This window comes from Sinocyclocheilus rhinocerous, unplaced genomic scaffold, assembly GCF_001515625.1.
Source record: "Sinocyclocheilus rhinocerous isolate Xijiao unplaced genomic scaffold, SAMN03320098_v1.1 scaffold605, whole genome shotgun sequence".
NCBI lineage: Eukaryota > Metazoa > Chordata > Actinopteri > Cypriniformes > Cyprinidae > Sinocyclocheilus > Sinocyclocheilus rhinocerous.
The window spans coordinates 2091767-2103930 of NW_015661612.1; the positions used below are offsets into that span (position 1 = coordinate 2091767).

Here is a 12164-nt window from a genome sequence, read left to right on the forward strand (position 1 = left end):
ACGAACAATTGAACATATATCAGCGTGATAACAACTACCTTAAATGAAAAAAACCATCTTTTGGAAAATTGTATTGGAAGCTAAATTAATTTTTTTATTTTGACTCAAGTCCCATTCGTTTACATGGAGAGGGCGGGGTTTATGACCTGTACTGCAGCCAGCCACCAGGGGGCGATGAAAGAGCCCGCAGCTTCACTTTTCAGGACATGTGAGGCATACCCGCCCCACACTCTGAGAAACAGACTATGGGGGGAATCACAAGGAGTCTTTGAGCCACCACACTGAAAATAAATGCATGTAAAAAGGCGGACAGACAGATCTCAATCACAAATATCATTTTATTCCTGTTTGTTAGTTCTTAATCTTGACATAACACAGGTTTGCATTAACAGTTAGACCATCATTCATACTTTTTTTTTTTTAAATCATGCTTTTCACTACAAATAACATTGCACAAATTCATATGAATTTTCCACCTTGTATAAAAGTTGTTTTCTTAGATCGGGTTGGTAAATTGCTTAAATTCTACCCTTTGCCTGACTGAAACAATGCTATTTCTTTTGGCACACACTGTAAAAAATAAAACTGTTCAGTTGTTATCTCAAGGAGGAATTTGTACTTGATTTGGGCTGCATTTCCCACAAGCATCAAGCCTAGTAAAAACTAATAGCATGTATGGTTAAGTATAGCCATTTGAAACTAAGGCTTACAATGCTTTTACGAAACACAGCCCTGATTCTTTGAACTTTGATGTAGCTACTTAGTCAAGTTTATTCAGTCATATTAAATAACATTTTATCTGACATTTTAACGTTTTTTTGTGTCCATCTTGATACTGTTAATTTTGATGGTTGAATGGTTTAGTAGCCACTGAAACCAAGGTTTTTGGTTCAGTTACAAGGAAATGCATAAAAAAAGAGAAAAAAATGCAATGCAAGATGCTTTGTATAAAAGCATCTGTCAAATGCATAATTGCAAATGTAATCCAAATTGTTGTTCTTTGTTGCATGCGTGCAGATCATGTTATAAAGAACACTTTGTTATACCGTCATTGTTATACAGTTTGAATGTTATTCTGTAAAAAGTGTTGTACACATGTGCTGAAGTCATCTGCCTGTTAGGGATGTGCCGATACGAGTATCGGTACCGAACGGTTCACGGGGCAAATTCCACATGGAAGTGATCATCCCTATCCCCTTGGAGTGGGGACTTTGCAGTGAGTAGGGCACATGCGTGCCAGTCGTTTGGAATGCACTTGGCAAAGCGAGCAATGTAATTTCCTCATTATCTTCAGCTGACATGTTCCCGTGACAACGCAGCACGGTGTCCGTCCATGCTGCGTTGTCACGGGAACATGCCAGCTGAAGATATGAGGAAATTATAGCGCCATATCGGAATTCCCGTAATTACGAGATTCCAACTTGTAAAAAGCGTTCAGGTCCTGGTAGAACTTGTAATTGCAACTTGTGAACTGGGAGTTTTCTGAGAGCTAAGACTTGTACCATGTGACCACTGTACCACCTGACCACCGCAGGTTCTGTTTAGGCGTTGATAGTGTTGCCATAGAAAAGCATAATTCCATGTCACGTGCTGTCATCTCTGAAGTTACGGTAATTATGATATTGCATGAATGCAGCATATGTCACTGGCTTTGCCAAGTGTATTCCAAACAACTACATAATGGCACGCACGTGCCCTGCTCACTCCAAAGTCCCCACTCCAAGGGGATAGGGATGAACACTTCCATTTGGAATTTGCCCCGTGAACCGTTCGGTACCGATACTCGTATCGGCACATCCCTACAGCCTGTGTCTTATCTGATTGTTGTCGTTGGTAAAACCCCTCCTCCCGCCTCCCCCTGAGCGGGGCCCCGAGCCAGCCAGCAGCGCCGCAGAGTGTAGTTCACTCGGCCTGGGAAGAGGAATCGAGAGTAGTGGCGCGCGTCTCCAGGACAAGACCCAACAGTAAACTGACTCGGAATGGATACTCACGACACATATTTACATCTCCGTAAGTCGCCGTTTTTCTTCATTTCCTGTTGCTGCTCTTCTGTGTTATATTTGCGCAGTTGCCCGTGCTGTTTGACTAAAATGTGCACTTCTCGAAAGCGTTAAAACAACTTCGCTGATGAACTTCAGACAGATTATAGTCCTATCAGCCCGCGTGCGTTGACATCGGTCAGGTGATCGCGCCGCGGTTTACAGGTTGTTGGCACTTTAATTGCGTTTATGTAATCGATCACCTTTAAAGCACGCCTGTTGTGTCGGGATCGTTATTTATTGGTTTTGAGACGGTTTCCAACCGGGTATAGCATGTACACTTCACATAGGAACGAGTGTGTGTATAGTATAGGCTTGTATTTAAGCGCAAACTTTGTATTTCAACGCTCGCGGCTCGTTTCAGGAATGAGTGCGAATGACATGTTATTTTAGGCAAAGTCAAAGACAACTCCAGCAAGTTGTGGTGTTACAGAGTTGAGTGCAAGTCATAAAACTACGGTGGCCGAGAAGTGCAAAGCAAATCACAATTCCGAAAACAAAATAACAAATTACAAACGCATCACTCATATAAAGAGTTGCCAAATTGTCACGCCTAATTAAAGTGCTTGATGCTGTTAAAGGGGTCATATGATGTTGCTAAAAGGAACATTATTATGTGTATTTGGTGTAATGAAATGTGTTTATGCGGTTTAAGGTTCAAAAGGGCGTGGTTTCAGCAGCCAGCTCCCGCCTCTTTGCCCATTTTCGATTATCCGGGAGTGACACGCGGTGACGCGCTGCCAAGATGGCGACGGCTGGCTCCGCCTACTTTAGGCTTCAAAACGCTCCTCGGAAGTCTACGGGTTACGTCACGGGCACTACGTCCATGTTTTTACACAGTCTATGGTTGTGACTGGCCGAATACCTCAAGCGTGTGAATGAAATGTTATGCCCCTTACCATATTGTGATGCTGTGTCCCCGTGCGCCGCGTAAACATAAAACCATGTCTGCATTTGTGATCGGAGAAATGACAAACAACAAGCACTACTCTACACTTTTTCATTTAAATGTTAAGTTTTGAAATTTTGTTGTATGCATTTGTCATTTTTATTTAATCTCTTTATTTTTAAAATGTGTATATGTAGTATTTATAAAGTTTTAGCTTTTAGTTTTGGATCTGTTTTTAGTTGTTTTAATACTACAATTGATTGCTTCTGTTGTCCTCATTTGTAAGTCGCTTTGGATAAAAGCGTCTAATAAATGACTAAATAAATAAAATAAATAATAAATACTCTGCTCAAAACTCGCGTTTGAATCGTCAGTGGCAAATTCTTTAAATATGAAAACGTCCTTACAGGGTGTGAGTCAGAACAGCCGGCATTGTAGTCTACTGTACCAGGAAACAGTCCTCCATAAAATGTGCTGCACACATCTGAATATTTGGGTTGAACTGTTCTGGAACAGTGTTGTAAATACAACTTAACCACTGATTTCTAGTCGTGTCCTCTTTTGGAAGGCCAAACAAAGTATTTTCGCTTTCACAACGAAACACACAGCGTCTTCACAACATGGCGGCGGCGGTAGCAGCAACAATAAAGCTACGCCTTCTTTCTTTGCATGAATATTTGGGCAGCATTATGCAAATCTTCCCACATCGTGACGTAGACATGTGGGGGCGTGTTTAAACGAGGCGTTTTAGGAGGGCGTGGACGAGTCTTAACTTCTAAAAAGAATATCTCTTTGGGTTTGATACTTTAGTCTTTGCAACTTTAGGGATCTTATCTATTCACGAACCGCTTGTAACACTCCAAACTAAAGAGAAAGGAAAACTTGAAATCGCGTCATATGACCTCTTTAATCCAACTGACTTGACATTTTGAAGTCAAGATGTAATGAACTTAGTTATAATAATTATTTATATTAAAAACGTAACTGGAATACAATAGATTAGCACGTGTTATTGCATTATACCCTGTTGGAAAATCCAATTTAAGATATTTGCTTACAAGCTGGTTGACCAGCTATCATAGACCCAAAAACAGTTTGACCGTCTTATAGTATGACCAACTCGTTGCTGGTTCAAGATGGTTTACCAGTTTACACCAGCTAATGACCAGCTTGAAACTGTCTTCCATGTTCACAGCTACTTACTTAAGATGGATTTTCCTGCAGAGCAAGAATTCAGCCTACTGTACATATGCTTTAGAAGTAATATCAGATGTATTACGTATTGTTGATGAACCATATGTACCCAATACAATGTATTTTTACTCCGGGTCAGGGGTTTTGTAGTGCAAACACAAAAAATAGTATGTTATATTAATAAGTAGTGTTAAAGCTGTATTCAAGCATGATGAAATAAAAATGGGAAATAACAGTGAATAAATATAGAGTTATACTGTAAGCAAGCATATGATTTATTCATGTGCCACCATGATATCCGGGTTATTTATGTTACTTTTAACCAGGCAGACACACCAAGAGTTTTTAACTTTGAACATTAACCAGGTTAACAAGGTTAGATTAATCAGAGTTAATCACATTATTTGCTTTTGTAGTGAACAACTATACACATTCAGTTAATTTTTCATTTCATTTACAGTACATTAATGCGTTTTGTAGAAGCGACTTACATTGAATTTAAGATATACATTTTATTAGTTCATGCTTTTCCTAGGAAGCAAACCCATGACATTGACATTGCTAGCGCCATGCCCTACTGTTTAAACTACAGAAATCTTTAATGTCAATGAAGAAATCATTGAGCCTTCACTCTCAGCTCTTTCTTGTTGCCATAGGCTTTCTGAGAAGTGCCTATAGCTGACAACATTCCACCGCCTTTAACAATGCGAACCCACTCTGCAAGTCCAAAGACACATCGACAAGAAAACAGAAAGAACATATGTATTACAGTCGTTAGACAGGAGTGGCTCAGAGGCCTTTGTTATTGTCAGCTGTACACATGCTTTCAAAATGCTCACAGTGGTTTCTCTAGATTTCCTATGTGCTTTAGGCTTTCTACATGTGACTCACTGAGCGCAATCGCTCTTACCGTTACATTCATGGCTAGGAGAGTCAAAGAAGCCCAGCCAGGAGAAACAGAGGATATGTAGTCGATGAAAAAGAACATATTGGAAGGGTGAGTGTATGTATTCTTTTTGCAAATGTTTGCAAAAAGGGTCCTCATCATCACACTATTGGGGTGTATGTATTCATTCCATTAAAATGAAATGATTATTGAGATTAGTCCCTTTTTGCAGCAGTTTAACAATTCTTACGCACAGTCATAACCCTTATACTAGTGGTGCCGCTACTATAGCTGCTGTAGATAAACGAACTAACAGAGATGCTATTTTGTCCCTTAGCTCCTATTAGCTCCTTGTTCTGGATTTATAGACATTCTAGGGTAATGTAAGTCTGGGGTAAAGTAGACTAGGGCAAGGGTGGAAATCTATTTTGACCTACGGACGTGTTCGTGCCCTGATTGCTTCTCGGAGGACATGGTGCTTTGAAATGTTAGATGTGGACCCTTACATCACAGTAGCGGGTGAACTGTGTTCACGTGCTTGTCAACACGGGCTAAGAGTCGCATCTTTGACCCTCAAAGTCAGCTGTTATACACTAACGTTCAGAAAAATCTTTTGTTACAATATAAAAGTCTTTATTGTCACTTCTGATCAGTTTATTGCATGCTTGCTGAAAAAAAAAATGTAATTCTTTTAAAGGGGTCATATGATGCTGCTAAAAAGAACATTATTTTGTGTATTTGGTGTAATGAAATGTGTTTATGCGGTTTAAGGTTAAAAAAACACATTATTTCCCACATACTGTACATTATTGTTTCTCCTCTATGCCCCGCCCTTACTGCCCCCAAACTTTTGAACGGTAATGCACACATACTGTGTTACATAGTTGGACATATGACAGAGTATTTCTGCTTCAAAGACACACACTTCAGGCTTTGTATACATTTCGGAAAGTGTTTTTTTTTTTATTAATCAACCACTGAATCAATAGATACAAATACAATATACTGTAACAGAACATCAAAAAATATAACAGAACCAAGAATAAAAATAACAGCCAGGGGAAAGAAAACTCAATTTTAACCTAAATAAAGCAATACATTAAAGGATAATAAATAATAAATATGAAAGTTAAAAGAGGGGAAAAACATATGTAGTAATAATAAAAATAACAATAGAATATCAAGTAAACAAATGAATAAATAAAAACAAAGTAATCATTTTAAAAGGGAATCCTGAAAAAGGCGCAACAAGTCAGTGTTTTCCTAGTATTTTTCAATAGAGAGAGCGTTTCAAAATAGTGTTGCAGCTCTTTAAAAAACACCTTAAAATGTGGCTTATTATTGGAGAATTACACTTGTAGATATGATATTTGGCTAGAAGTAATACAATTATAATATAAAACTCTTTATCAGTATTTTTATCTGTATCAACAAAACCAAACAACACATCTTTCCAAAACAAAGAAAATTGAGAGTACACAAAGTTTTGGAATTTTTTTTTTTTTTTTTTAAGAGTATGGCCCTGTATGACGTCATAAAGTGCGGGATTCCTTGTATGGACACTTCTCCAGGAAGAGTGCACGCACTCATCAACCAGAGCAAAAGCAAGAGCACGCCCATCAACGTGCTTCATTCGGGTTACGGAAGTCTTCTGGATCGAATATATATGGCTGGATCTGATTTTTAGCCATAGCCAATTTAAGTCAATAAAGTTTTTGTTCCTGTTTCATTTATGTCAATGTCACAGTTTGCAGGCGATCGCTACGCAAAAGCTGTTTTCGGAGAGAAGCGGTACAACTGTATCTGTCTTTTATAAATCTGATAAACATGAGATGAAACTGTGTGTGTTATGTCTGCTTTAATGTGTAGGTTTATCAAAAGGATAAGTTACTATAAAAGATATTTCAGTGACTGATCATTTTGTTAGCAAAAGAAATGCATGAAGATGGAAAACCTAATACAGTTGTTTTGGTGATGAGGCTCCTTAATCTCTTCAGGCAGCTCCAATTGTGTCAATCTTCTGTGTGATCGTAACTCATTTCATTCAGAGAAATCCATGTGGGGCATTGCTTTTATTGGATGACATATTAAAGAGACTTTTTTAGATTCACCCTGAAGGCATTCTATCATGAAGGCAGTTCTACTGTCTTTCAGTGAAACTGTAATGGCATCAGCATTGATATATATTGTAGGCTTTAGTAGAAAGTCTTCATCATTGCAGTCATTTTAAGGCATCACTGTATTGAAATCTCTCAAAGCTTCTTTTTAATCTTTTTCTGCACAATTAATTTGGCTCATAATTCCCTTGACACTGACATGACCCACACTGATATCTCAGTCAGTAAATATAAAGTTGTAGTTATTTATCTTCATTATTTATTTATTTTTCACTGCTGTTCAAAAGTTTGGTTGATTTTTTTATATATATAATTCTCACCAAGGCTGCATTTATCTGATCAAAAATAGAGTAAAAACAGTAATACAGTGGGTACGGAAAGTATTCAGTATTAAATTTTTCACTCTTTGTTATATTGCAGCCATTTGCTAAAATCATTTAAGTTAATTTTTTTTCCTCATTAATGTACACACAGCACCCCATATTGACAGAAAAACACAGAATTGTTGACATTTTTGCAGATTTATTAAAAAAGAAAAACTGAAATATCACATGGTCCTAAGTATTCAGACCCCTTGCTCAGTATTTAGTAGAAGCACCCTTATTAATTAAACTTTTAAATAACTGTTTGTTAATAACTGTGATGGCAAAGCTGCATTTTCAACAGCCATTATACCAGTCTTCAGTGTCACATGATCCTTCAGAAATCATTCTAAAATGCTGATTTGCTGCTCAAGAAACATTTCTTCTTATTACCAATGTTGAAAACTGCTTAATATTTTGGTGGAAACGTTGATACATTTTTTCAGAATTTTTTGATGAATAAAAAGTTCAAAAGAACAGCATTTATTTGTCTCTACTGTCACTTTTGATCAATTAAATGCATCCATTCTGAATAAAAATATTAATAAAAAAAAAATCTCCAAACTTCTGAACGTTATCTAAAAATATCGTCTTTTTTATTTTTCAACATTTTTCTTTTTTGGTAAATTGTCTTTAAACTGTTCTGTGCTAATGTAGTACATTATGCAGCATGGCACAAAAACAAGCAGTGTCTGAAGTTACAAGTGCTTTAGATAATGAACACAAGCAGGTGTGTGAGAGGAGGCTGCCAGGCTTGGCTGTGAACTGTGCGTGCATGTGTGAGAGAGCGCGGTCATTGCCACTTCACTGCTCTAATAGAAGCATTGATGTGCCCATCTTACTGTGATTTATTATGGTAAATTATAGAATGTTATTGATAATCAGATGTACTCTAAATTTATAGTAGTCTTAAAATCTGAATCTAACCAAGCTTTTTTTATTTGAAACACACACTCAAGCACACTTCACCCCTGGCCATGCAACAGGTGGCCCATTTGGGCTGATAGATTTAATGACACTCTGAGCCTCTTTCTGGGCAGACTGCGGTCTGTGCAGAAGGAGTTTTGTCAAAGCTTGGAGAGAGGCTGATCTTTGTGGCAATAAACGGTTCCTGCTGGATTCAATCGTTGATAATCCAAGTAATCCCATAAACGAGCAGACTCCTCCCTGCAGATCCTCCCCCTACAGCCGTCCTGTTTCACTCATATCCCATCTGTTCCATCAGCAGAGTGAGTCTGTGTTCGGACAGGTGCTTGGTGAGGTTTGGTCGAGTGGTGCTCGCAGTCATGTGGCATCCGGCAGCGTTGCCTCTTCACGGTCAGAGTCACGGCAGAGAGGACGGTCACTACAACACCCGTGAGTATCAGATAATAAGATACTCCTGTAATACTTAAGTTCACAGGAACAACGCGGCTGATGCATCCTAAGGGAAGATGAGAGAATCGTGCTGTTGGAAATAACTTGGGAAAAAATGTGTTTGACTGATTTCATAATCTGATTAGACTGTACATGGATACGTGCATTTTAGAGATGTGTTGATATGTTGTGTGGTTTATTGTCATGAGTAAAGAAGCTGTTGTTATTTCTAAGCAAGGGAATACACGGCTCACATTCATAACTGAAATTGGTTTGTTTTTACATTACCAAATGGAATTAGAAAAATGATTATTATTTTCAAACAGGTCTCCGGTTCTCTTTGTCTGCCATTGGTTGGACAAATGGATAGTCCCACCCCAAATTCATGTTGGAGACATGAGTATATTTTAACATTGAAAGAATTCTACAAAATCTAACCCATAAAAAATACTTTCATTCATGTAACTAATAGTCACGTTGATTGTCATATTTAATAATATTTTACTTAAAGCCAATTATCATATGAATAATATATTTATGTACACTACCGCTCAAAAGTTTGGGATCAGTAAGTCTTGTAATGTTTTTTTAAAGAAGTCTCTTATGCTCTTCAAGGCTGCATTTATTTGATCAAAATTACAGAAAAACAACAGTAATCTTGCAAAATGTTATTACAATATAAAATAATGGTTTCTATTTTAATATACATTAAAATATAATTTATTCCTGTGATGCAGCGCTGAATTTTCAGCATCATTACTCCGGTCTTCAGTGTCACATGATCCTTCGGAAATCATTCTAATATGCTGATTTATTATCAGTGCTGGAAACTGTTGTGCTGCTTAATATTTTTTTGGAACCTGTGATACTTTTTTCAGGATTCTTTGATGAATAAAAAGTTAAAAAGAAGAGCATTTATTAAAATAGAAATATTTTCTAACAATATACACTACCGTTCAAAAGTTTGGGGTCAGTCAATTTTTATTTTTTTTGAAAGAAATTAAAACTTTTATTCAGCAAGGATGTGTTAAATTGAAGAAGTGATAGCAAAGATTTATATTGTTCGAAAATATTTCTGTTTTGAATAAATGCTGTTCTTTTTCACTTTTTATTCATCAAAGAATCCTGTTTCTGTAATTTTGATCAAATAAATGCAGCCTTGATGAGCATAAGAGACTTCTTTAAAAAACATTACAAGTCTTACTGATCCCAAACTTTTGAGCGGTAGTGTATGTTTTTTTTTTTTTTACAGTGCACATGGTGAAAGTTTGCTTGTTTTTTTTTTTATTATTATATTTTTTTTATTGTATTAAACACTACAGTGTTTTTGAAAGTCTTATGATCACCAAGACTGCATTTATCATTTATTTGATCAAAAATACAGTAAAAAATAATATTGTAAAATATTATTGTAATTTAAAATGGCCGCTTTTTTAAATATTTAAAAATCTAATTTATTCCTGTGATGTTAAAGCTGTTGATTTTACACTATTGATTAGACAGTTGCTTGGCATGTCATCATGGCTTGTGTGTAATTAATCTGTAACCTCTGCTCTCAGCCGTTGGCAGTGAGAGTACTTGGCAAAGCTATGTTCTCTAATGCTGTTCAGCTGTTATAGATTAGGGTAAGGTGGCACTGGAGTATTGTGGATATTTTAGGAAGGTCTGCTTGGATCAATCTATTTCAGTATATCCCTATATTTCTCACACACTCACTGTACTTCACCCTCTCACTTCTTTGCTTTTCTTCTGTTTCTCTCTGACAATAGTTCTGTTGAGGGGCGTTTGTACGGTGGCCGAGAGAGCTCAACGCGCTGCAACTTAAGAAAACACATGCAAATTGAAAAAACACCAGCAAATTAAGAAAACATCTTCATCAGTTTGACAACACAGGCGCTGCAAATCCTCACAACACATGCAAATGAAGAAACGCGCTGCAAATAGCACGGACCACAACGGAAATGTTTCAAGGGGACCCAAAAAAGTGAGAGGATTTGCAGCGCGTGTGTTGTCAAACTGACGAAGATGTTTTCTTAATTTGCTGGTGTTTTTTCAATTTGCATGTGTTTTCTTAAGTTGCAGCACGTTGAGCTCTCTCGGCCACCGTACGTTTGTGTGGGTGGGTGTGTGTAAATACTTGGACTGACAAAGACAAACTCCCATTTGATCGCATAAGAGAAAGCGGTGACAGAAGTTGTTGTCGCTCTCTGTTGTTCTTTCTCTTTCTGTTTCTATCTTTCTTTGAGAGGTGTCAATGTTGACGAAACAAATAAAACTTGCACAACACCTACATAGTAAGTGAGCCTGCATGGAAGTTTGCATGTATATCTCATTCTTCAAATTAATATTACGTATAAGATTACATTAATTTACCTTGGAGTACATCTAGGTGTCTTTAATATACCATATATATGATGTTTTGGAAGGTACAGCTGAAACATACATTACAAGTATGTGGACAGGCCTTAACGGGTTTGTCTATGCCTCTTAATTCTAGTGATGACAAATCTTAAAGGGGTAGTTCACCCAAAAATTAAATTTCTGTCCTCATTTTCTCACCCTAATGTCTTTCTAAAGTTGTATAACTTTCTTTTTTCTGTGGAACACAGAAGAAACTGTATTTGACCATATTGTGAAAGTCAAAACAACACTGGACCCCATTGACTTTCAATGTATGGACAAAAAAAAATCACCAGTACCTGACCTCATTGATGCTTGTGATTCCCTGTAGTTTCGTTCCAAGGTATGTGAACACCTTTCCAGAAGAGTAGAAACCGTTAGGGAGGACCAGCATTAGTGCCTGGTTTTGTGATTATGAAGCACATACGGGTGTGGTGTATATACAGTGCACAGCATAAATGAGTACACCCCCTCTGAAACTTAACAAATTCAGCAATTACTCTTTGCTTAGAAGACATGTTTTGGTTTTTTAGAGATATAATATTCCAGCAAGTCTGCTTGATCAGTTACCAAAGAAGAATGTTAAAATTATTCAAGAAAATACCATTTTCTTATCAAAGTGATAAAATGTTGTGTATCATTTCGGATCTAACAGCATCCAAAATGTTCTGGTGTTACTAGAGGAGGAGTACAGAGAGAAGTGCCTGGTTCCCACAGTGGCAAATCCTTCAGTGGACATGTATTTCACTCAATCATAACACTCTTGAGCTGCTGTAAGAGATTCTGTACACTCTTAAAAATAAAGGTGCTTCACGATGCCATAGAAGAGAACGTGGCTGTTCCCCCTGTTGAGGAAGTCCAGACGTTCCTCTCGTTGATAGCAGAGGAGCGGATCCAGCGAGAGCTTGATGGGGTGACGCG

General features: G+C 37.4%; 1 protein-coding gene across 1 annotated transcript in view; it reads left to right on the forward strand.

Moving 5' to 3' along the window:
• The first annotated feature begins 1810 nt into the window (after positions 1–1810).
• The window catches only part of LOC107726406 (retinoic acid receptor RXR-gamma-B-like), a 23576-nt gene continuing 13222 nt past the window's right edge, over positions 1811–12164 (forward strand). The window contains exons 1-2 of the mRNA XM_016535962.1: positions 1811–2010; positions 8716–8843. Of these exons, the coding sequence (XP_016391448.1) occupies positions 8774–8843 (70 nt within the window). The 5' untranslated portion in view covers positions 1811–2010; positions 8716–8773. The remainder of the gene's footprint in view (positions 2011–8715; positions 8844–12164) is intronic.